The sequence below is a fragment of the Oreochromis niloticus genome, linkage group LG8 (assembly GCF_001858045.2).
Source record: "Oreochromis niloticus isolate F11D_XX linkage group LG8, O_niloticus_UMD_NMBU, whole genome shotgun sequence".
Classification (NCBI taxonomy): domain Eukaryota; kingdom Metazoa; phylum Chordata; class Actinopteri; order Cichliformes; family Cichlidae; genus Oreochromis; species Oreochromis niloticus.
In genome coordinates this window covers 9,851,664-9,877,289 of record NC_031973.2, presented here as the reverse complement: position 1 = coordinate 9,877,289, position 25,626 = coordinate 9,851,664, and the positions used below count along the sequence as shown (strand labels likewise).

Sequence of the window (25,626 nt, the reverse complement as noted above, 5' to 3'; positions counted from 1 at the left end):
TGAGCCTCTAAAAACGGGAGGCTATCTATAAAAAGCTAAAATCTTCAATTACACCTTGACTATTTGATTTAAAATCCATTGTGACCATGTACAGAGGCTCTACTACACTAATAGGAAAACAAATGCATCATTGTCCTTAAACTTGGACTTTTTAATGAAAGTTTTTTAAAGTATTTCTTTAAATAAAAATGATTGTCAGGAGGAAAAAGAAAGAGCTGCATCACTTCTTTCTGAATTTTGTAAAGACCAAAAACACAAGCTAAAAGTGGCCTTAACTAAAACAAATTACTGATAATATTGCTCGATAACCGATGTGTAAATAAGGAACTGCTGACTAACAAGGCTGTCACATGTTCCACTGCAGAAGAAGGCTTTGATAGATTATTTAGAAAAGCCTCATAGTTGGAGCTTTCTTTGTCAGAAATGTTTCCTTCTTCTTAATCATTTCTTAAAATCTTCCTTCCTTCTTGCATGCTTGCTTTTCTTTGTTTGTATTTCCTTTTGACGTTTGTGTCTTTGGCTTTCTTGTGTCGGCAGATCTTAATGAAAACACGAGGCTTTTATTTGACTCACACAAAAAAAGAATTCTGCTCTTCCCTTTAACATGTTACTTCCAGTTAAACTGTAAATGCTGGACTGTTATTTTATTGAGCACTGCAGCGAGTTTGTAGGTAGTTTACAGGCGTTGCCATTCATTCGTGGCCTAAAAAACCCCTTACTCACCACATATGTATGTGCATATGGTAATGTTTGAACTCATGTGCGTGTCTGCTACAGTCTGAAGTTCAAATACTGTGCAGTCCTGTTTGCTGGCTGAAGGGACACGGTGACACCTGAGAGTGTTAGAGGGTTTGGTCCGAGTCCACGCTGTTACAGTAAGCCATTTGGCATCTGAGCTTCTCTGCCGGTACGCTTGTGCAGCTGTGAATGAAGAGAGAGAGGGGGGGGGGAAGCACAAGTTAAACAATGTGCCTGATACAACATGCCTTTTACAAACAGTTTAGTTACTTTGAGGTAATCTCAGTTGGCCTTATGAGTATTTCCAGTCAGTCAGAGGCACACCCAGGCTTTCCAGGGTGATAAGTGATGATTTATGCGAAAGTAAAGATCAGGAGTTTTGAGTGCTGCAGAGAGCGTAACTGTACAGCACGGATGATTGGTAGTAAGCTTAGAGGAATATTGTGTTTGTTTGGATGTGTTTGTGATGCGTCACTGTCAGTGAGTACAAGTGAAGGCGCTTTGTGCACACACAAACAAAACACATACATGCACTCGTGCATTTAACTGCATGTAGGCGTCCCCATATGGTTTTTATTGATCCGCATCGCTGTTATACCCCTTCTGCTCCCTCTGCTTCTCTCCATCTCTGTCTGTGTGCACTGATGGTGAAGGAATGATGGAATGCTGGAGGGTAAATCTCTGGTTTCCTGGAAGCTGGTCTGGCTTTATCAGAAGCGGCTGTGACAATACTCGCACTGATGGGCCAACCCCAACGCCTTTCCTATAAGCACCGATCAGGCAAGAAAAAGCCTTACTGGAAGAAATAATCAGCAATCCAAGGGGCCTTTCCTGGAAGATGGTTGTGACTTGCTAGTTGTAGAGTACAGTCCTAACCTTTTAATATTCTTTCCTCCTTCTATGCGTGTTGTGGCTGACTTTGGCAAGAGTGCAAAAATGACATAAAACACAAAAGAAGCTGCAGATAGCACACTTCAATTTTGATCAGGCTCCAGGAGTGAAAACTGGCTTACATTTTGAAAAGCATTCCTCTTATTGCTCAACTTGCTTCTCACTTCCTTATGCTGCATTAAAACACAGCATTAAAGTTATGACAGGCGGTGCCCGAAACGTTGGTACGAGTGGGGTCGGGGGGGTTCTCCAAATGGAGCTCAGTTGTTTGAGAGCCGGGTGTTGTGTTTGGCGGGGACACTGTTGACAACTGTTGAGCTGGACACAGCAAGTCATAACCCGAAAAAAATGAATCATGGTGGAAAGACTTTCTGTGAGTGTGTGAGATTCACGACGCACAGGCAAAATATTCCAGCGCCACTCACTAGGCAACTATGGGGAACATAAGATGAGTCACAGCGAGCTGAGCTGGCTTATTTAAACAATGTGTTGTGTGTAAAACTGGATTGTTCTGGTTGGATTTTGGGAAGAAGGCTCACTCATTTTCTGTTTGTCTCCTAACCTACGTCATCCTTCTCTCCAAGTGCCCACTCAGTTTTCCTCTCATAAACAAATAGTGTCATCCGCACTCGCGCACAGACGCACACCAGCGTCCAAACAGCAACCCTGGATGCGTTTTTTCCTGGAAGTGTCAAGGCAAAAAATGAGGAACCGAGTTTTTGAATCATTGTAATTACCTGTACTGAGGTGAGCTGTAAAAACAGTTATTAAACATTAGCCTGTGATTCCCACAGAGGTCTTAGGTTGGCTCGAGTCCAGAGAGATGTGTGTAGCACTGGCGGCTGGCCCAGTGAGGTAGACGAGGTTACTCTCTATTTTTTAAGGAATAGGAGGGAGATCAAAATATAACTGCTTAATCTCATCTTGAACATAGGAGAGCGGAGATAAGTAGGGAAAAATAATGTTGGTTTTATCCTTTTGGACTTGACCAGAGTCGCTTTGCATGACTCATAGTTCAAAATAATCCTCGTTAATCTTACACTGGGCTGTGTTGCAGTTCCTTTAAGCCACCTTTCAAACAAAAGGTTCGAACAGGAGAGCAGAAAAGAGCCTGAAGCCTTCAATTTTAGCTCACAAGGTTTAAATGTAGAAACTTTGGCCATATTAAAATGAGGATCCATCATTTTTACAGCATATGTATGACATAAAAAAATCAGGAAAATCTCCCAGGTCCTCCTTATCTGACTTTAATATTCTCTCCGCATCTTTTATTTCTTGTTTTAAGCAATTATTTCCTCTTCAGGACTCCCCTACCTCACACACTCCCTCCTTCTGAAACACACATTAACACCAGGCAAGAGCCGTAAAAACTCAACTCAATTAAAGTGCCTCTTTCCTGGAAGCCAGCCTCAGACAGAGCACAAGGTATGCAGGGAATGGGAACCATATCTGTGTGTGTGTGTGTGTTCGGGGAAATGGGGGGGGGGGGTGGTAGAAATGAAGAAACTCACCTCCTGCTTAATTTTACCAACAGGCGCAATCTAGCTTGACCAACCACTTACACACACACACTCCGCTTTAGCTGTGCACTAAAAAAACAAAAACCACAGACCATCATAAATCTCCTCCACGTGGACCCTTTCACCTATTTGACCTCAAACACACATATCCATACACACTCCCTGGAAGACACCATCCTCTTTCAGCCCCTCAGGCAGGATGTATAAAACCCCACTACATTCCTTTCCAGTTAGGTCCAGCCCAAAGTGAGCTCTCCACACAGTGACTGCTGTGTCAAAGTGTGCATGCATGACGTTGACCTAAACCCTCTCCTTCTGGGAAACCCTTTGTTACTGTGCCATGTGCACATCAGCTGTGCCCTCCCTCCATCCTTTCCTTCCATCCTTCCCTATACGTTTTCCAATCCCTGTGGAATTTATCCACAATCTTCTGGCAAAGAAACGGAGAAGCGTGGATCAGAGCAATTTTAACCCCGTGATGAATGTGTATCCTCCTCGTGCTGCTGCTCACTCTTTTTTCAAAGTGTGCCGACTGAATAAACACCGCTTTGTTTAACTAGGAAATCCCAATTGTAAGTAAATAGTCTTGCTGCGAGGCCAGGAATTGCTGGAATACAAACCATTTTACAATTTATTAGAGTAAGTCAAAAGTGTGTGCAGTCAATATTGAATTAGTGGAAGTTCAAAAGAAGAAAAACAAAACAAAACAGTAAATTAAGACACAAGGCAAATGGATTGACTTTTGTAAAAATAGTGCTTTTTAATATAAATTATTGAAATATTTTAGAAATATAAATATGTGCAACGTTCCTTTTCATTTATTTCTGTAATGTTTTGTCATTTCAGGTATTACAGCTTGTATTGCCAGACTAGTGGCCAGCCTGTTGCGAGAGAGTCTTTATAAAAGACAATATGATTCACATACACGTGGTCCACCAGTGCAACACATGTAAAAAAAAAAAAAAAAAAAAAAAAGAGTTTGTGTTGATGTGACCCAGATTTGACCAAAAAAAGTGTGCCGCCCTCACCTCGAGTGGCCATGTGAGCTCAAACAGAAAAAAAACAAAAGGCTGCCACTCCAATATGGATCACAGGTACGGGTCAAACAGCAAAAGCACTTCCTTTTTTTTCTTTTTTTGATCAAATCTAAGTTTTGAATTCTGGTTTACAAAAGACTGTTTTCTTTTCTTTTTTAAGAATCACTTGAGGGAAAAGTGTAGTGTATCCTTAACATTCAGACAAGTCCAACTGTCCACTTCTCCTCCTCCAGAGGTTATGATGGAAAAGTAGACAAAAAAAGTAAAAAATACAAATCCTTTCTGAAGTTACAGGAGAAGGCAGACAGATATTCAAACACACTGGGGCATTTTAACAAATAGAAATGAGCCGGAGATGATAATCTAAGACAGAAATAAGACTCAGCTAAAATCTTTTTTTCCCCTCACACGGGGCAGTTATATTTACAGGAGCGGCGTCCTGTTGTGCTCTATCATTTCCTCTTATCAGAGTTTTTGTTTAGCTGTATACCAGTATGTCTCCTCCCACCTTTCTCCCCCAAGTCTACCCCTCCTTTTCAGTTTCCTTCTCCCAATCCCACTCCTCCCTCTGCTTTAAAATCCTCACCCTCTCCGCATCTTTGGGATCATCACCATTATCATCATTCCCCCAAGGAGCTTTACAGTGTCGCTGACATTTTTCCAGCCAGTCGGGATAAAAATAAATTCTGCTGTTTTGTTTGGTCCCATGCCAGGGCTTTTGTCCCGGTAAAAAAGCTTTTGTCTCGGCAAGAGCGGCCTGTTTTCTGTCACTGTCAAAGCATACATGCATCTCTGAAACAAAAAGGCAGGGGGAGGGGGGGCTGGGCAGTCAAATGGTTATGGATCAGGAACAAGGAACACATAGGAGAAGAAAATGCTTAGTAATGATTTTTTTTTTACCTCCCCCCATTCCCCCCAAAACTCCCATGCTAACAAAACCTTCATGTGGTCTATACCTGTGTTTGAGGGTGTGGGTGTGTGTTTGCATATGTGGAGCTAGAGTGCATGACCGTCCCACTCCCCCTCTATGAGGCAACACTTGCGGGAAGCAGCAATGGAAATGTGTGCACCACCACAACACAAACACACTCACACACACTCACGCTCACACTCAGACAAACAAATCCTGTGCGTTCTCTGTACAGGGCCCCTCTCGTTTGGACTTTGCCTTTTCTCTGAAACCCCCACCCCCCGCTCCATCCACTCTCTCTACCCACTGCCGTTTGTCTGTCCAGTTGGAAATGTCACGCAGACAGCAGCAGCTTTCTTTTGAAGCACATTAAACCCACCAAGATATCACCGGTGGTGCATTGATCATGCCTTCGCTGTCATCGTTAATATCGACCAGTCAGGTTAATCTTCTACGAGGCACTGCTCTGCGTCTCAGTCAGTCATAGGAAACGTTGACCTTTGACCTCGGGCTTCATCTGCCACTCACTTGAGTGGTCAGTGTTTTTGTTTATTTTGTTTTTTTGCAAGGCAGGACGGACGAGGTAATCGTCGGTTACCCAAATCACACTCCTCAACCCCAGAAGGTCAGCGGGTGACCCAGGGTAGATCAGTGATCAGCTGATTCTGGAAAACTGACCTCATGTTAGCACTTAAGGCTCAGTCTGGTCAGTTTATGTCCGCACAGACAATCTCGCATTCACCGAGAGCTGGTCCGTGCTGTAATCCTGGCACTTGGTCCATGCAGTGGAACCTTTCGGAGTTCCTGTCAGTCATATAGGAGCATCATACTCCTCCAGGTAGTCTCTAAGTGTGTCCGGGAGCTGCTCAGTCCGCTCAGACGCTCCCAGGCCCTGATTGTTCAGCGTCCTCCTGCACATGTGCTGCAGGCTGGAGAGACAAGTCGAGAGGGGTCGACGCAACTCCAGGGGGATTTTCTCCCCACCGGTGTGGATCAGATAAACATTGTGTGCCTTTGTTTTTGTCTCTCCTGGATTTTCCCCACTCGCCCCTTCCTTGGTCCCTTCAGTATCCTGCCCCTTCCTCATGTAGTGCGCTATGAGTTTCAGCACACAGTCAAATTGTGGGAGCTCCTGGGTATTTTGGGGGTCTGGCTGTAGGAAGAAGCCTCCTCCCTCACTGTGGATTCGCAGATTCTTGGTTCCCTTAGTTGTCTGGACAGAGAGTGTGAAGAAGTGGTGGTGGTCTGAGGAGTCACGGACCAGGAAAGTGCCAGGGGGTTGAGAGCGTAGCAGGGAGCTGGCTTCCCGGCCTCCGACAGCTCCCCAGTAAAAGCCACTCTGCTGAAGCTTATGCAGTGCACGCATCACCTGAAACAGGTAAAAAAAAAAAAAAAGCCATGGTGAATTTCCAAGAACGCCAAAGAAACCACACACAAAAACGTAATAGTTTAGCTAACTCCTCAGATGTGACTGACCTGCTGGTAGTGTTCATGCGAGCTGAAGGGCTTGAAATGATGCGGGGTAAAGTTCGACCCCTGAACCCTGCCCTCTGGAGGGGTGACGCTGCTCATGGCAACGGGGTTGTGTCCTGCAAAGGTTACCATGGCCATGCCATGGCCCCTGCCTCTCCCTGCTGATCGAGAGGCAGGGGGCCCAGAAAAGGAGCGGCGGGTTGGACAGGTGGAAGAGAGTCGGCAGCAGAGCGAGAGGGGAGGCGAGGGGGGAGCAGGGTGAGGATGGCGGGGTCACACACCGGGTCCAGGGCCCCGGGGAAGAGGAGTCTGATGCATCCAGAGAGGGGCTGGTAGAGAGCACCTATACACAGCTGGAGGGAGACAGTGAGCAAAGATTAAGCACTTCCATCTATATATAACCTCATCTTGGCATGCAAATATAGAGCCATAGAGCCTCATGTGAATTACACTCCTTCATAGGCAGTGAGAAATAAATGGCCACTGTGCCACACTGAAGCTCTCAGTTTACCCCCATAAAAATGCAGTTATGGCGACTGTAACAAATGCATAAGGCAGGAGCGGGCAGCGAGCAGGCAGGTTATATTTAGTTTAAATGAATGCACTGCTTACTCGTGCTGCTGCACCGTGCAGCCAGACAGCAACTGGATCCTGATTGCTTTCAATTGTCTTCGATCGGGCGCACCGCAACAAGGGATTTCTGAATCGGGGTCACTGTGAAAGAGTCCAGCCAGCACGATTTTTTCCCCCTTTTATTAATCCCCTCCCTTTCTCTTTACTAAATAGCTGTATTCCTGCTCGGAGGCCCCGTTCTCCGGTTTCACGATGACTGAAAAGGTGTCCCGTCTGGTTCTGGTTTCCCGAGATACCCTGCAGGCTCTACGGGAATTGGAAGTCGGCTTCACCGGACAGTGCAGGCGCCATAGCGACTCAGAACTGCTACGGAGCCACTGGCGTTAAACTCGGTCCACTACTGATGATACTGCGAACCCCCCCCCCCGAGCATTAACACTTTTAGGACCATCTTCAAGGAGAGCCCGAACTGCTAAATAAAACCACAGCGCTTTAAAGTGCCCCGGACCCCAGTTTTCTGTCATTTTGCCTACTTTAAGACGATGACCAGCGAACCGCTTTTAAATGTTTTAACTTACCTTGTGGATACACTCAGCCCAGCGCCGCAGCCGCTCGTCGCCAAAAGAAAAGATACGCAAACTACCCGAAAGTAGTGCTTGAAAAAATATTAACTCAGGCATTAAAATCCATAAAAAAGTATCCAAAAGAGCGTGTGGGTTTCCTTACCGAGCAGAGGAATGTGTCGGCAGCGGTATCTGCCGGAGAACTCCCCGTGTGTGTGTGTTGGGGGAGGAGGGGAGGGGAGGAGGTTTACTGGAGGTTGTTTCCAGTGAGTAAAGCCGATGTTCGTAAAGCTCCGCCCCCCTCCGTTCAGAGGTTCTTCCAGTAAACACACGAACGCACGCTCACGCACGCAAAAGAACACACGCGCGGGCTCGCGCCCGCTCTTGGCAGATCGCCAATAAATAATCAGCGTGACCTTTACCGGGCTGTTTCCTGGTACTGCTGCTGGATTCCCTTCTCGACAAGGTGAAAAAGTTAAAAGCTCCACATATGGCACAATATAAAACCGCAGCTATGGCTCATGTTTTAGAGACATACTCCACATATTCTCGCTATAATAACTAACCATAATATGCTTCTGCATGCACTGTAGGATCCCTCTTTTCTTCTGCATCCATCTAACACTCAGATCTGCCTTTAAAGCATTAAAAATACTCAGTTCCATGTAAAATAATGCATCCAAGTGTTGATGTCTATGTAGAAATCAGCATTTCCCCCCGCATATATAGGTTATATAAACATATTCGCACCCGTAGAAGACATTTTGTTCTTTCTCCCTAAAGGAAAATCAGCAGGATTGTAATAAAAATCTTATTTACTTTTTTTTCTTTTTGGCAGGGTTAGTTTTACTGAAGCAGAAGATTGCCAGGATTACCAATAAAATGCACAGACTTGTGTTAAAGTCTCAAACAAAAAATATCTTAACATATGCAAATATTATTCTTAGTTTTAATACATATCAGGTCTCAGTAATCCCAGATTGGTAAATTAGTATCTCGGTGAAAAGTTGTCATAATGCTGTGAATTAAAGTACTGGTGAGTATCTATTCAATATTTAGTCTGCTGAGGTTTAATAAAGACTCAAGTATTTTAAAACTGTTGTTTTAAATGTTACTCTACTATTTATTAAATTTGCTGTAGTCTGTTTGGACAGACACAGAATACAAAAGCACACGTGCACAAATTAAGGAAAAAGCACTGGTAGAATTTTTTTTAGGTGTTTCACTGAAATAATCAAGTACTTTCAAGGTTTATATCTATTTCCTTGTGCTGTTATGAATCTCTCTGCTGAGTTTCCATAAACAAAGCCTTACCTTAAGGTCAGATATTTTCAAGCTATTCAGCATCAACATGGGCTGTCATTGCATTCTCCCTTCTCTTTCTTAACAGCATGACGGATAAATAGCGTCTGACCTACAACAAACTGGCTTATGTTTAAAGATAGGGGTCCCTCAGTCCGCTGTGTCGTGTCAGGAAACATCTGACTTACTGCAAATGCTCTTGAGCAACAGCCTACAGTGTTGCTTGAGCCATGCAAATGCCCTATATGTAATGAAAGGTTGAAAGAGTGACTCGTTTTAAGTTAAGAGCCAAATCTGCAACTTTAGAGGAGTAAAAGGTTTAAATTTACTCTGAAAAAATAGAAATAGTGAGAATCAATTACAAATGCTATGATTACGGTTCTTTCTTGCTAATATTTTCATTAACAATCCAAGAACAAACACAGGCTGTAAGGCTATAAAAGATATCAACTCATATTTACAGTGTTTTGGAATCAATAAAGCACTAAAGTTAGATAGCAGTCCTCATTGTTCTCCATACCATTCTACTGAAACATACTGCTGCGAGTATTGTTGTTATAAGACAGCAGTAATTATGATTCTCACGTGCTATGAGCCTTCCAAATATAAACACATACACACACATTTATCAGTCGGCTGAAACAAACACTTGTATGCAATGCACGTTATGCAATGTACGTTATGCATTGCATGACTGAAAATCTTCAAGGCACACCTTTAACAGGTAACTAAACAGGAAGATGGGTTACCAGAAATATATTTTTAAGCTTTTCTGTGGTCACATACGTCTTTTTTAAAGAGTGCCTTGGTGGTTAATTTAACAATGGAGCATAAATAATTTGCAGGTCATTAAAAGACACTTAAAATCACCCCCAAAATCACAGAAAAACAGATCCCAAACCAGCGATATTTAATTTATTTAATTAAAAGAAAAGCACCTTACCTATTACAGTAGGGTCTTATTATTGTAAGGTCTTTACCTTACAGTTTAAAGCGCCTTCAGGCAAATGTTGTTGTGCTTTGAAGCAATACAAATAAAACTGAATTGAACTGAACTGAACTTCCTTGGCACAGTTCAAGCTGTCAGTACAATCTTGTGTACTGCACAGTGTAGAAAGCGTCTGTGTCTGTGAATTGAGAGGCGTGTCTATAAAGTTTTTTCAAAATCGCAGTGCTGCAGCAATGGCGGCTCCCATGTCCTGGAGGAGGCTGGTGTACTCCGTGTACTCACCGGCCATAGCTGGGGTTTTTACCCGGATATCTGACCGGGTGTTCCGTGCACGGGACCGGCGAGGAGGGTAAGACAGACGAGGACAAAAGTGCGCTTTTTCTGCCCCTGTAGTGTCACTTCTCTTAGCGCCTTTTCTCACTTCTAGCATGCCTTGCTAGTGTTGCTCTTGCTAATGCACCCATCATCGGACACGAATGTTTTGACCCTCTCTTTTCACGAAGTCTTAAAATCCTTTATACGTGAACATGTCTGGCCACCAACCTCGACTTATTTCGAGTGAAAATAACGCGTGTACAGTAAAAGATAACCATAGTTAGAGTCACATTTAGAGCATTAATATCCAGTAATGAACTTCACGAGACTCAGCAAACAGCAGCTAACATTACGGGCAAGTTTTCATATCTGACGCGCAGTGCACCATGGGAATGAATAAGAAACCAGCTATGTTTTATGTGTTTTTTTGTTTTGGAAATAGCAGTTGAACTTATGATGTAATAATAATAGTCTTTCGGCCTTAGGGGTCGCCACAGCGGATCATTTCCCTTCATCTCACCCTATTTTTAGTATCGACCTCCATCCCAGCTTTGTCTCCCTGTCTTCACACTGCTCAATCCGAGCTGTCCGTCGGATATACTCATTTCTAACCTTGTCCGTCATGGTCAGTGCCAGCTCGGCCTCTTGTCTTCTTCTTCTTTTTTTTTTTGGTCAGTGCCACCGTCTCCAAACCACACATCACAGCAGGTCTCACTACCACCATGTAATCCTTCCCTTTCACTCTTGCTACTATCCTCCTCAAAAATCACCCCAGGCAATCGTCTCCACCTGCTGCACCTGTCTCATGCACTGACTGTTGCTTTGGATGGTTGACCAACTCATCCACCTTTACCACCTCTACTCCTTGCATCTTCACCTTTCCATCTGTCTCCAACTCTCGAGACACTCTGTCCTCCAGCTGTTCCCTGCTCTCCCTCCAGATCACAATATTTTGTGTGAACATAATAATAATAACAATAATACACTGTTATTAATATCTGACGGGTGATTCTCTCTCAAACGGATATAGTATATTATAGAAGGTTTTTAACACGTGTTATAAGATTTGCTTCTGACATGTGGCATGCCCATCATTTAGCAGCACACTTTAAAGGCTCTCAGCTTTGTGATGAAGTAGAACTAGTTAGTTAGATTTGGGAGTAACAAGACACCCCACGATAAGCTACTAACACGATAATTCACTAATGATACAATATTATTCTGATTTTAACTTTTTCCGATATGCTGAGTATATTGTAACTAACATATATTGTAATTTTCAACAGCAAATTATGTCCTCAAAATCCAGTAAGATAAAGTTATCTCGCTTCAGTTATTTTTGCTGTAAAATAAGATTGTAAAGCATACGAACACTAAAACCTGTCATAAATGTTGGCATGAGAGAGTCTGCTATCAGTGTGCAATTGAATGGGGTCTGCTTGGTAATTACATGCAATCTGTTTTTGATAATAGAAAAATAGATGGCAGTTGTTTATAAACCTTCAATAATCTCTCAGAAAAACTGCAGTTAGTCTAAGTCACACTGCAACTGTTTGCAGACATTTGCGTCCAATCGGGCAACCTGTGCAAGTGATCATGAGTGCACAACGTCCTCAAGCTCTGGGCAACCATTAGTCACCACAAGTTGCAATCAGTTGATTGCTGAATAGTTTTTCGGTTCAGTTCATTTAAGTTTCCTTGGCTAACGTTATTGCAGAATGGTGGTGGAAGACACGAGCCCTCTAATAAAATAAGTATATCTAGTGTGCCTGTACTTACACAATATTTCCACACGGAATATTGCAATACTATGTTGTCTTTTTCTTTTTTTTTGCCACCCACCACTGCTGCTCTTCTCCGTCTTGTTTAGAGCCTCTGTGTTGGGCTTCCAGTTCAGCTTGTTATTGATGTGGAAACCCGGGCGCACAGGTACTCCTCTACCACATCAACATCCTGTCTCAGGATAGACAGGAGTTGTATAGCTGTACTCATCCTTCAGTAGTCTGTGATTTTATTCACATTCAGAAGCAGATGAATCCTCCCAGAATACTCCACAAAATAATCTCCTAGTGTTCTGTGCTCCTCCTCTCTCCCATTATTACGGTAATAAAATAGTACATTGAGTTGTACTGAAAAGCCTGAGGTGTACAAGGCAATGTGAAACAGCACAATTCCCTGTGGAGCTCCAGTATGGCACCTCAACAAATCATAAAGTCTCAGATACTGCAGACTGTGTGTCAGGTAGTATGCAATCCATGAGATGGTGGATATGATTACTTACTTTTCCTGTAACTTCTCTCTCAGCCGCAGTGGATGAATCATGCTGAATGGACTTGAGAAATCCGTCTAGATAGTAACGGCTGCATGGTTACTATCTAGATCAGAGGTCGGCAACCCACGGCTCACACGCCCTTCTGCAGCATGTAGGTGCTTGCGTCACACGCTAGTACAGAGGGTGAAGCACTGTTTTCACCTGTGGTGTTAGGTCAACTAAGACAAGTCTTGGCTGTGCTGTGGTTGTTTTGTAACGTTGCGTGTGACTAACACTAAGACTAAACTACTACACCTTTCTGACACCCACCTTCACTCCAGTCTTGTTGTGTGACAGCTAGCACACAGCTGCAACTAAACTCAAGCAGCTGTTGGAGTCTATTCAAATCAACACGTGGAGTGACACGCCTGAGTCGTCTTTAGACTTCAGAAAATAGACCTTTTCACTTCAGTCATTTTTCACTTGACAGAACAGGAAAAGCTGAGAAATTAAAAACAACTGTATTCCCTGTAGGGGAGGTAAACAGGTTTTAGGGTGTCCCAGCAGCCATTCATGTTGACTTAGTGGCTCTATTATAAATAATCTTTGAGGGATGGTTTCAAAAGAAGATAAAAAAGAAAATTGTACCATGTGAAGAATTCAGCCTGATTACTTGACTGTCATCTTCGTGACTTAAGACATTGACTGAAAAAGTTGGGGACATTCTTCTTTCCATCTCAAAGATGGCAGCATCCAAGATGAGCAGCTCGCCTGTGTACAGTTTTTAGAATAAATCTCTGGATCTGCAGGATCCTCATGGGGAAGACGATTGCGTGTCGTATTTGTCACTCTTGTGTACATTATACTGTTCGATTAAATGTGTAAGTGCATTTAAACACCAGATCTATAAGTACACTTATAGATGCTGCTTGCTTGGCAGGCTTAAACTCCACAGCTTACAGATACAGGTACCCAGCAAACAGCTAAGTGGTACAGGGCACCTGTCTATCAAAGCCATGCCTTTAACTTTAAGCCTTAAAATGATACAGCTGTACAGTGATATGAAGGAGTAACTACAAACCCCCAAATCATCTTTTGTGCCAGGCTTTAAACTTATTGTTGTGACTCAAGTTAGAAAATTAGAGGAACTTCTCTGCTGGTTTCATGTTTTTTTTACCCCTGAAGGTTTACAACTTGGTGTAGACACTCATTATTTTTTTGTGTGAACCGTAGTTCCTGGGTCGAGTGTCTGCTTCCCAGAAGGAAATAGTTTGTGGAATTTAAAAACGAACATACCGGTCCGGCATCATTGCCTCCAGCATATAACCCTTGTTTACACACGGGTTTAAAAAAAAAGTCTTGGTCGCTGTGTATAGATGAAATTATTTGGACATTCCAGTCTATACACTTGAATGCATTTATTATGCTCTCCTATTGAAAAGAAATCCGCAGCATTTTTTCCATAGTATATTACTTCCGAGCTTTCTTGGCAGCAGTTTGGGAATGGCTCTTTTATGAATGCTGGAACTTGGACTTTGTGCACACATGCTGTAACAAGTCCCTAGCATTATAACCAGGGTTGCACATAAGTGGTCCGCAGGTGCGCATTCGCTGTCAAAATAAAAGACTCGCACCAGATAAGAAGTTGCAACACGCGTTTGCGTACATATAAAAGGCACTGTTTTTGTCCGCTAGAGTGGGATTTTCTCGGCATATTCTGCACCACATCTCTGCGTTCATCATTTGTTTGAAGCCAGCTCACCTCCTGCAACCACTTTTCCGAGAATACGCACTTCTTTTGCGGTTCAGACTCCTTCTGACATTTCTTTGGAGGTGGAGGAACACCAAAGTAATTGCTTAAAGGAGTTTGCTTCTTTGACATCTTTAAGAGTTCTAAACAAATGTCTGTCCTCCTCCAGAAAATCTTATGTGCGCATAGCGCGTTGCAACTTCTTATCTGGTGCACGTCTTTTATTTTGGCAGCGAATGCGCACCTGCGGACCACTTATGTGCACCCCTGATTATAACCAAAACATAGATGGGCTCATTTTTTATTCTTCTACTGGAGTGGCTTTACTTGATTCACAGTTTAAAAAAAAAACAAACAAACAAAAAAAAAACAACTCTATTTATCCTCTCTGGGTCTGGGTGCTGAATCTCAGTTTATCCTCTGTTTAAAACGAGCCATTTCAGCACGTATACTTTTAGGGTCACCTAAGAGATGTTTCTCGCTGTGGTGCAATACAGCGTTAAAAGTAGAAAATAACAAGTGCTTAGGGCATTCTGAAGCCTTCTTGAGACTTTGTTATTCACAGGGATACTCTAACTTCATTATTTGAAACTTTTGGCATGTTTAACCGGGGTAGCTGACATTTTAACACTATTTTGTAGATACCGTTGTGCCCCTAAAACTACCCTGATCTGTCTGCAACATTTTTAGGGATTCTTGGGGACCTACAGGTTATGTGGGAGTCAAGTGGCAAAAACTGCAGTTCCTCTAATAGCCGGGTGCTTACGAAAGTGAGTCATTCCCCAAATTAGGCATTTTCCCATGTTAACATGCCTAATTATACAACATGAAATAGCATTTTTATGACCTGATACTGTACTGTGGGTGATTTCATTTAAATTTGAATTAATTTTTTATATTTCAGGACTTATCGATTTTGATAATCGCAAGCGTTAAAGCTGATGATGTGACTGCCTTTGACAGGCGTGCCAACAGAGGCAGCTGTCTGTTTGTCCTCGTCTTCAGTAAGAAGCTTCACCCATGCTGTCAACTGGACCTCCACCGAGTTTATGGTGTTGGTGTGTTTTGTAAATAAATTTGTGCTTCAGTTTCACTTGGATGTGACGAGCGAAGGGTGGATCTGGCTGTGAAACTGCGTGCTCATTGGCTAAGCATTTATCAAAGCACTTCAGTGCTGGCTTCATTGTTGTGATGTGGAATCTGTGTCTGTCTTCTATACTGTCAAAGTTGTTGAATTCAGCTTGCTGGTATCTTACAACCTCTTGACCAGTGGTGTCAAACATAAGACCTGGGGGCTGTATTTGGCCCGGTAAAGACTTCAATCTGCCCCACTGGACGGCTTTAGAAAATGTCAAGGAGAGCATAGATTTTGAAGTTTTTACTGCATTTTCATAAGTTTTACAGCTTTTCCTACTGATAAACATGTCACCCACGGCCGTTAATTCTACAAGTAATGAAGTAATAGATAAACATTTAAATGACAGAAAAGTTCCTTTTTTGACTATTGACTATAGAAATGTCTGGGGGGTTTGTTTGTTTGTTTGTTTGTTTTTTTAAAGGGTCCACATAAAAATATATCTGTGAATAAATCAGTTTTGTAATTATAGGAGAATCTGGAAAATGATCTACCAGGACCTTTTCTGTAATTTTAAAAATCTTCATTAACCACAGCAGCATTTCTTTATCATGTAGAAAAAAAGAGCTGTGCTATTGACATCGCACTTCTTTTTCTTATATCTAATGTGTGTAGTTAAATAGTCTTTACGCTGACAGAAAGGGGATTTTCACTGGTTCAACCCACTTAAGAAGTGGGCTGTATGTGGCCCATGATGTGAAATGAGTTCGACACCCCTGCTCTAGAGTCTAGACCAACATAGCAGTGGCTATGGCTTTAAAATATGGAGCCCAAAACCCATGAGTGACATCATAGTGGCTATGTCCATCTCTTATACTGTCTACTGTGGCTGGTCATTCCACCACGTCCCATTTACGCTAAGTTGGATTAGTATCTGTGGCATCAGTGCCCAGAGCTCTTAGTTTTAATTATTACTCACCTCTTCACCTTTCAGTACGTTTAGTGTTTCGGCTGATCCTTGTAGTATTTGAAGCCTAGGACTCTCTTAATGATTCTTCTGCAAGTTCTGCATTCACATCTTACGAGATCTAAAAGACAACAAGTAGCATTTCCTGTTTGCTGAATGAACAGGCTGTGGGTCAGTTGATAAGAATGAGGATGTAAATCCTTTAAAATTACAAGGACTTTTAAGTCACATGCTGTAAATCAAATCTGATGCGGTGCATACCCACGGCGAACTAAACGGCTCCTCTGTTCATTGAAGTCAACAGCTAAAGCCTTGCATTGCTAGCCTCTAATTCTGTTAAATCAAAGGGAGTTAACTCCATCGTTGCTATAGTCATCAGATGGCTTATGTAATTCTTTTATTTAGAAGACATCAGAGAATCTAACATGCAGTGCTTATATGCCCCTCCTACGCCTGCCCTTTAAAATAAATCGACTTTGACTTTGTTTTATTTTATTTTTGTAGACTTTTATGTCCCCCTAACATGAGTTAAAAGCTGATATTTTTATATTGCTCTGTTGGAACATTAATTGGAAAGTGTGCTTTTTATTTCCTCTGTCACACCATTCTTTTTACAACTTACAGAAAACTGTCAAGGCTTTCTGTCAGCTGAGTCACACAACAGAGCTGAATCACTGAGCTTGATGTGCTCTGTTTGATGGTGTTCGTAATTTGCACCGCTGTAAAAGGAGGGAGATAATCTGGAGTAAGATGAGTAGAAATGAGGAAGTTATCCTTCTTGATGTTTTTATCACTGTTGTGTGTTTATGATTAGACTCCAGTCACAAGTAATGAGGAAATCCCTCCTCTGTGTTTGCCCAAGAAGTTTAGCTGAGCAGAAGGAAGACCTGAGCTACTTTAACGTGACTCTGTAGCTTTAATTTATTACTTTTGTAGGTCAAATACCAAAAAACAAGACCATATATTTGTGTTCCGGTTAATTTAAGGTTGTAAACAATGTAAAGGAATGCCACTGAACGACGTCTGACAATTAACCGGTAAGAGTTGCAGGCATGCCTAAGGTTAACACTCCACCCTGCATTTATTTTAATGTGGTTGCATTGGCAGACTGCGTGATTGTGTGGGAAGCACAAAAGAGCTGCGGTGTTGGGATGAATGTAGGACGCAGACAAAAAAAAAAAGCACACGAAGGGTTACATCTTCCCACGGATCTGTGCTCCTGAATACAATTCTTATTTGAGCAGCAGTGAGTTATTTTCCGTCATACTCAGTATTTTCGTCAGATAAGCATCCGACATGTTGCACGTGTTTTACGGGTTTTCTCAGATTTTTGTCAACAGTCAGTGATTCATTAGGGAAATAATTATCTTGTTTTTCATTTAAAAAATTGGACTGCTAAGGGTTGTAAAGGGCTTTACAGTCAATCCTGAAATTTAGCTTTGGTTAGGAGTTTCATAATGTTTGACTGATTTGTTCTTAAATTGAGCTATTCTTAGACACAGGCTTTCACAGAGTGGCCTTTGAGTACCTCTCAAAGACTCTGCTTCCTTTTAAAAAAAATTTTATACACAGTCCGACAGTCCGGTTACTAATTTACCAGATTAGATGGTTGATATTGCATGTACTTTCAGTTATGCCAAACATCATAACAATAATTTTTTAACTTACTTTTATTCATCCATAAAATATAACACCAAATGTAAATAAAGTGCAAAGTGTACAGTCAGGAGAAAAAACTTATTTGAACCCCTGCCGATTTTGTAAGTTTGCCCACTAACAAAAAAAAGTTCAGTCTATAATTTCAATGGTAGGTTTATTGAACAGTGAGACACAGAACAATAACAAAAAAATCCATAAAAATGCTTTTCAAAAAAGTTCTAAATGAATTTGTATTTCCATGAAGGAAATAAGCATTTGCTCCCCTATCAAGGAGGAAGATTTCTGGCTCCCAGGTGTATTTTATACAGGTAACCACCTGGTAACGCGCTGGGAGCCTTCTCAGCTTGTTACCTGAATAAAAGACAACGGTGCATAGAAGAAATAAATCTCTCCAGATTTAAAACTCTGCACCATGGCCAAGACCAAAGAGCTTTCCAAGGATGTCTGGGACAAGATTGTGCACAAGGCTGGAGTGGGCTAGAAGACCATCGCCAAGCAGCTGGGTGAGATGGTGACAACAGTTGGTGTGATTATTGGCAAATGGAAGAACCATAGAATAACTGCCAAGCTCCCTAGGTCTCGAGCTCCACGCAAGATCTCACCTCGTGGAGTTTCAGTGATAATGAGAACGGTGTGGAACCAGAAAGAGAACTACTCGGGAGGAACTTGTGAATGATCTAAAGGCAGCTGGGACTATAGTCACCTAGAAAAGAGTTGGTAACGCAGTTGGTAACTGCAGTGCCCGTAAGGTCCCTCTGCTCAAGAAAGCATTTGTTTTATTGACACATCTTTGAAAACAATTAAAAAAAAAAAAAAGCAGATCATGATAGCTGAGGGTTTGACTCATAACCAATGATAAATTATAAAATATTGCAGACACAGAAGATGCCACACATGAGTAGTCATTCCTGCTGCACTTATTTGAAGTCCACACAGTCAGATGATGAATTTTACAGCACTGAGACCCAAGTGGACCCAAATGAAAACTCTAGCACCCGTTTAAGACTTCAGAGGGTGAAGCAGATTTCCTTGAACTGGAATTTGCACTCAGCTGATTAAATTGAATAAACAAATGTGAAATGAACTCATCCTTCACCAGCCTGGCTGGAAGCAAATTTGGACTCTAATGAAGTAGCAAAAGTATAGAAAAGGGATTTTGCTGAGATGAAATGCAAACCAGTATGTATGGCACAGTCGTTGTTAAGTCCTGGATCCACCAGGTGTGTTTTGACATTACACAAATTTTCCTGTGTGTTGTTCCAACCTTCTTGAAACAAGCTGCTGGCTTCAACTTCAAAATGAGCTCTCATTTCCAAAAAACACCGACATTGATACGTTTCCTTTTGTGCTATTTTCAAATGATTCTGCAACTGAAAGGATTTTGAGCCAAAAAGTGTTTTATTTTGGCAAGCTGCAAATTATACTTAAGTATTTACTCTGTTCATATATTCCACATTTTGATGCCATCACTACAAAAAAAAAATATTTTCTTGGCCCTGAGAATGTTTTAAAAACATTAAGTGGTTTAAAAAAATACATTTTGGCCTTGTTTAGAATTGTGGGAGTTCTCCACTGGAAAATAAAATGCTGATTGGTGACCCAGTTTAAAACAATGAAGTAGTAGTCCTTCTTACTGACAGGTGTTTCTATGATCTCCTCTCCCTATCTTATGGCAGTGAAAAGAGCTAACAGAAATAACTGTCTGTGTAACGTGACAGAACCCAAAGACCCAAAGTGATGAAATCAGTGAAAAGTGATTTTAACACTTCTCTGAAACGGATTAAAAATTTAACTTGTTGTGCTCTTTAATTAGACTTGACCTGGTGTACCTAATAAATGGGGACTTGGGCGTACTCGGATTACTTGTAGAAGTGAGTCTTACCACTCAGCAGCCACCTTCATAACAACTTTATGCAGTTATTGAGCAATTATTTTGAAGCATTATGTAAATTATCTTTATTTCAAAGGCCACTGGGACATAATAACTCCATGTATAATATCACGAGTTAAACCTGATTTGGGAAAAAAAAAAGAAGAAATTTGCTGACTTTGGCTTAGAATAAGATTTTTTGTTAAACTTTTGTTCCCTTGGATCTTATGCTTGTACCGCCATCTGTGCTGCTGCAGAATTCTCTGCTAGATTTCAATTAATGATTTATCGAGTGCCATGTCCTCTCTTGTCTCCGGTGTAACATCCTGGTTATTCCTAATTCATGGGAAGTTTTACTGTAGTTTATTTGTGTGCTGGTAAAAAGCTCTGACGTCATTGAAACTTGAGATGCTGCCGGTGGCTGAAAGACGGCACAAAAAGACAATACCACCAAAATGATTCTCTTCCTGTGATAGTCTCCACAAGTAATCTGGGGCACATCCACAATAAGTAGATTTCCTTGAAATCAAAATTTAAAGCTCGATTTTCATACACACTTTTAAAGGGAAGAATGCAAATTGATTGGCAAAACTTTTCTAGTGTTATTGACTAGTCACTTGCTTTAAACTACAAAACATTACACTGAGATTAGCAATTTTAAAGCTTTTAATACAGATTGGGTTAAATAATCTTATAACCTCGATGTTGACACCATTCTGTAGCTTGATGGAAAATACATGCTGCGTAACCATCATGATGATTTCAAAGTTCACCGTCATTCCTGGAAGTAGCAGCTTGCATAACAAAGTCACCATAAGGTCCAACTTCAGAGGAAGAGTTTAATAAATGATTGAACGTGTCAGAGAAGCTGCTGGATGAGATTGTTGCGTCAGCCACTTAACAGAAGAACAACTAATCTTTAATTCATTTTGAAATATAACTTCCTAATTTTGGCAAGCAGAATTTATATTCACAGTGGCGAAGGTGTTTCTAAAATTTTGTACAACCCAAGTGAATAGTATTCAATTAAGTACTTATTAAAACACAGATATATTAAGAGTAAATATTAATTTTGCTTTACTGGTTGATCCTTTCCTAACCTCAGTTAAGGTCACAAGCTCTGGGTAGAGAACTAAAGAGATCTCTCTAAGAGAAATGGTGAGTAGCTCACCTACCCCATCTCCAAGCATGAGAAGCTGATTGGCCTCAGCATCTGACTAGGATGCCTAGGTGTCTCTCACCCCAACTGATGGCCGCCCCGGAGGTTTCTTCCTGTTAAAAGGGAGTTTTTCCTTCCCACTGTTGCCAAAGTGCTTGCTCATAGGGGGCCATATGATTGTTGGGTTTTTCCTCTGTATGTATTATTGTAGGGTCTACCTTACAATATAAAGCCCCTTGAAGCGACTGTTGTTGTGATTTGGTGCCATATAAATAAAATTGAATTGAATTGAATTGAACTAGGTGGTGAGGTGAGGTGTTTCAGTTATGTCCTACCAGGAGGAGGCCTTGGAGCAGACATGCTGGGGGATTACATCTCTTGGCTGGGTTGGAAACTTTGGTGTCCTTGCAGAAGAGCTGGAGAGGAAAGACTTGGCGTCTCTTCTTGGATGGATTATATTAATTATAAATCTGTATGTTATGTAATAATCAAATAATCGCTGTCTATCTGTAAAATGGCTGTCAGGTCGTTAACATAATTCTTTGAAAGGGATGTGAAATTTTATCATAGATAAAATGTTATGTTTAATATAATTCTATGAAAAACAAAATGATCGTATGAGTCGTCAGCAAAATAATATTCAGTAGGTTTGTTACAGATTATCATCAAGAGGAAATGATAAATCCTTGGATGTGGAAAACTGTTCTTTTTTAAATTTCTTTACAAACATTGTGTGTGATTTAGGTTCCCTACGTCACTACAGCACTCAGAACGTCATCTATTTAGTTGTGGTAAATAACATTACAGCAAATGCAGCCGCCTAATTACAAGTCTTTGCTCGAGGGATTCTGCTATTGATGATCACCTGTAATACATAAATGTAATGGAATATGGTGGAGTGTAAATGGGAGATTAGTTATTAATTATTGATAAGTTATTGTTCGAGTTATATGGATTGTTTTGAACTGCCAGCTGATCGAGGCACTAATTGAAATCATACAAGAGCTCCAAGCTGTTATGGAGTGTCTGTTCTTTGATAACTTGATTTTTATGCCTTTTTTAATTTTTCAGTTTTAACCCGCACCTCTGGGGTTCAAAGAAAATTGATCCGACTATTTTCTAGTTGCTTTAATTAGATCATTATCAACATAAAATGAGTTTCCTGCTCGACTTTCCATGTTTCCTGCAGGTCCTCCGTGCTCCTTCTTGCCCCTCTTCTGGCTGAAACCGACCCAGCCCCTCATCGCGTCTCCAGGCCCACTGGCTCAGCCGGAGCCCAGCGAACAGAAGGTCTTTGCAGCCACTTCCGATGGATGGCAGAGCATGTACCAGCCTTCCAGGTGCCAGGCTCCCACGTCCACATTCTGACGTCACCTGACCAATTCTACCAGGCAATGAAGGTCTGTCTCAGAGCATGTTAGGTGGTTCGACTACAAATGATTTATTTTAAAAATGAGAACAAAGCTGTAGTCTGTTCAATATGAAACTGGATAGACAGACACGTGTGTTGACTTTTCATACATATATCACTATGAAATTCCACAAGGTAACTAAGGGAGCATTATTATCACAGCAGACTCTTCTCTGTGTACTCTGCTGCAGTGTCCACATTGCAGGTGACAATGATTAATTGTTCAAACATGTTTTAGTTGATGCTGACGATAACTTGAGGAGGAAACTGGCATTCAGACATAATTTTTCTGGTAAAAACAATCTGGAAAAACAAGGTACTTCTTAAACACTAAAATAAAAACATGTTAATTACAGTCTTAAGAAGTTTATCAGATTCACGTGTTCCCATAATGTGGTTTAAGTTTCAGTTCAAAACACCTCACATTGTTCATTTTTTATTCTGGTTTTAACCCTCTGCAAATGGGTTCTTTTAGTTTCTGTAGTTTTAAATGTAGATGTTGACATCTTTCCTTCTGCTGCCGTGTGTAACAGGATACAGTTTTGTTTTTTTTTCTTATTTGGGTAAAAGAGGTCTGAATCCTGGACGAGCCCCCAAATATGTTACAGTTTCTAAAACTGTAAAACTGCTACATTTCAAGGAATTTTTAGTAATAAAAAAATAAGATGGGAGATGCACTTCAGATTTAGGTTTTGTATTACTCATGTAACCTGCAGAAAAGGCATCAAATATATTAACATCAGAAAGGTTGACGTACTAGATGAGGCCTTGCTGATGCTGATCAGCTACAGCTGCCCCTGTTTGCCCCTAACTCCAGATGGATGAGTTATAAAATGGAACTCACTCGCCTCAGGGTTCTTATTAAGGGCGAAACCATCCAAAAAGAAAAGCAAACAAGAAGAGATTTCTGTGTAATTTAAAATGTACAAAATTACATGTTTTTTTTTTTGTTTAAAAAAAAAATGAATTTATATATGTTTTTGTATGTATGCTGTCCTTGATCATACCAACAAAATAACCATTTTTGTTAAAAGACAAATGACCGTACACTCGGCCTGTTTGGAATTGATTTTTGAATTGATCTGAACTTTTTCCCCATTTTGTTATCCAGCCTCAGCCTTTAAAAAGCTTTGGTGTAATTAAATCTAAAGTTAACATTAACTATATTACCAACAAAGGGTGCTGACATTAAAAAATAATGTCAGCCACAGATCCAAAAACAAGTAATCTGTTGAATCTGGAGTTTCATATATCCGTGTTGAAGACTGGTCTTTGCTCTTGCTAGACCAGAATCCATTTAGGTATGCAGCCAGGGATGACCACAATAATTAGGATACACAGTGGTCCCTCTCTATAACGCGGTTCACCTTTCGTGGCCTCGCTGCTTCGCCAAACGGGTGCGGGTGCCTCTGGTTTCATTCCATAATACTGGACTTACTTTTCTACGAAGGTTTAAACTTTGAGTGCGTCTAAACAAGAGAGAAAAGTGTGAAAATGTTCATGCCTGTCTGAGAAAAGTGTATAAAGTGTGTAGTGAGAGGTTTTACAGCCCTAAAACATCTATATTAATTGTAAAAAATAAAGTTGGCTACTTCGCGGATTTCACCTATTTATTTTTAGAATGTAACTCGCGCGATAAACGAGGGACCACTGTATACTGAACCAGGCTGTTTTTTCAGGGTTAAACGAAGGATTACATGCTGGAGAAAATGGTGCCATACAGTTATAGTGTGAGAAAGACGAGATATGTGAGTTGAGTTTTTTATTTCCGGCTGTAAGCAGGCTCTGTGCCCAGACTTTGTTTCCTTCTGGGAAGTTGAGACTCGTCCAGGAAGTATATTTCACACAAAAAATCCACATTTGCAGGTTTTGGGGCTGAAAAATGAAGCTAACATAGAAGTGCCAAAAGGCAGTTTCTGGGATTGGTTTCCAAAAGCAAACCGATCCCCACCAATTCTCATCTTAGAATATCCCGACTACAGTTGTAACTAAAACAAACGGTTTACAATCTGGTATCTTTTATAACTAATTTACCCATCCATAAACACTTGATTACTTTATTTTAAATAACTTGTTGTCACTTTACATTTTGTTAAGATTAAAGATTGTATTGCGAGGGAATTGTCAGCTTAATTAGGAACTGTCCACTGCGTTTGTGGTGTTGGTGCCTCTTTGAAGCATTTTAACATAATCGAAGATGGTAATATAGATTACTGCGCAGAGAAGTTTACTAACAGCACATTCAAAGTCTGTACTTCAGTTTTAGTGAGTCAGATTCTGTTTTTGTACTTGTTACTTAGCACTGATTATCAGCTTTATGTATTTGTTATGTGTAACTATTCAGTTTATGGATCCCGTTTGCTTAAGCAAACAGCATTGGTGGCGGTTCTTGCACGTTAACTGATAACTTGGTACTCGTGTTCCAGATGCTCAGTTCCATCTTGTAAAAACAAACTCGGTGACAACCATAATGGTGAAGTTGTAGTTTCAAAACAGGATTTTACAAATCGATGGATGACATCACAGTGGCTACAGTCTGTACTATATAGTATTTGGTAACATCCCAGTAAGTATAGTTTACTTTGCTCTTATTTGAGACAGTTTAGCGGGGGAACTGCTTTGGAGAAAATGTGCAATGATTTTGATAATAGTTGCAGATTTTTAACTTTTACAGACTATTATTTATCCGATGGTGGATGAAGAATGATAAATTTAAATGCATCACTCTCTTAAATAATGAAATAAAATAACTGAAACACCTTTTAAAATGCTGAAATTTCTGTATTTCTGATAAGATAATCCTGAAAGAAAGTCTGACTTTTACATGGTCAGTGTAGTAAATAGATAAACCAAAACCGAAACACTGTGTGCAGAGTCACAGTGAGCACAACAAAATAAAGCTCAACTACTAAAAAATATGTTTAAAAAAAAAAAAAAAAAAATGAAATAACTACGCCACCACATTGAAGTCCTTTCATATTTCTTAGAACAAGGGGGCATTTAAAGCTTCAAAGAACAAAGACACATGATTATCTTCCAAGTTACACGCCACCCATGTGACTTTGAGGCAGGATCCTCCCTTATGCAAATCCACAGTTAAACTTGAACAATAAGAGATCTGTTATATGCAAGAAATTGGAAGAATTTCTGTTTCATTTTATCACCACTTGGAGCTCAGATGCAATCATAGTGCTTCTATAAATATAAATGTAT

At 40.9% G+C, this 25,626-nt stretch overlaps 2 protein-coding genes across 6 annotated transcripts in view; one reads left to right on the top strand and one right to left on the bottom strand.

Annotated features, from left to right (window-relative positions):
* Window positions 1-3,884: 3,884 nt before the first annotated feature.
* socs3b (suppressor of cytokine signaling 3b) lies at window positions 3,885-12,816 on the bottom strand. 4 transcript variants are annotated; one of them, XM_013269542.3, is made up of 3 exons: window positions 12,553-12,816; window positions 6,573-6,922; window positions 3,885-6,465 (listed from the first exon to the last, which is right to left on the bottom strand). In XM_013269542.3, exons 2-3 carry the CDS (start codon window positions 6,705-6,707, stop codon window positions 5,908-5,910), a joined length of 693 nt encoding a protein of 230 aa, XP_013124996.1. In that variant the 5' UTR covers window positions 6,708-6,922; window positions 12,553-12,816; the 3' UTR covers window positions 3,885-5,907. The 4 variants fall into 4 exon arrangements, with proteins under 4 accessions (XP_013124996.1, XP_003441788.2, XP_005471521.1 ...); XM_003441740.5 differs by lacking the exon at window positions 12,553-12,816 and adding an exon at window positions 9,020-9,255; XM_005471464.3 differs by lacking the exon at window positions 12,553-12,816 and adding an exon at window positions 7,721-8,970.
* The window catches only part of pgs1 (phosphatidylglycerophosphate synthase 1), a 45,930-nt gene continuing 30,431 nt past the window's right edge, over window positions 10,128-25,626 (top strand). The window contains exons 1-2 of one of the 2 annotated variants that reach the window (XM_025909510.1): window positions 10,128-10,305; window positions 22,192-22,402. In XM_025909510.1, the coding sequence (XP_025765295.1) occupies window positions 10,190-10,305; window positions 22,192-22,402 (327 nt within the window). In that variant the 5' untranslated portion in view covers window positions 10,128-10,189. The remainder of the gene's footprint in view (window positions 10,306-22,191; window positions 22,403-25,626) is intronic. The other variant, XM_003441739.5, reaches the window with a different exon arrangement.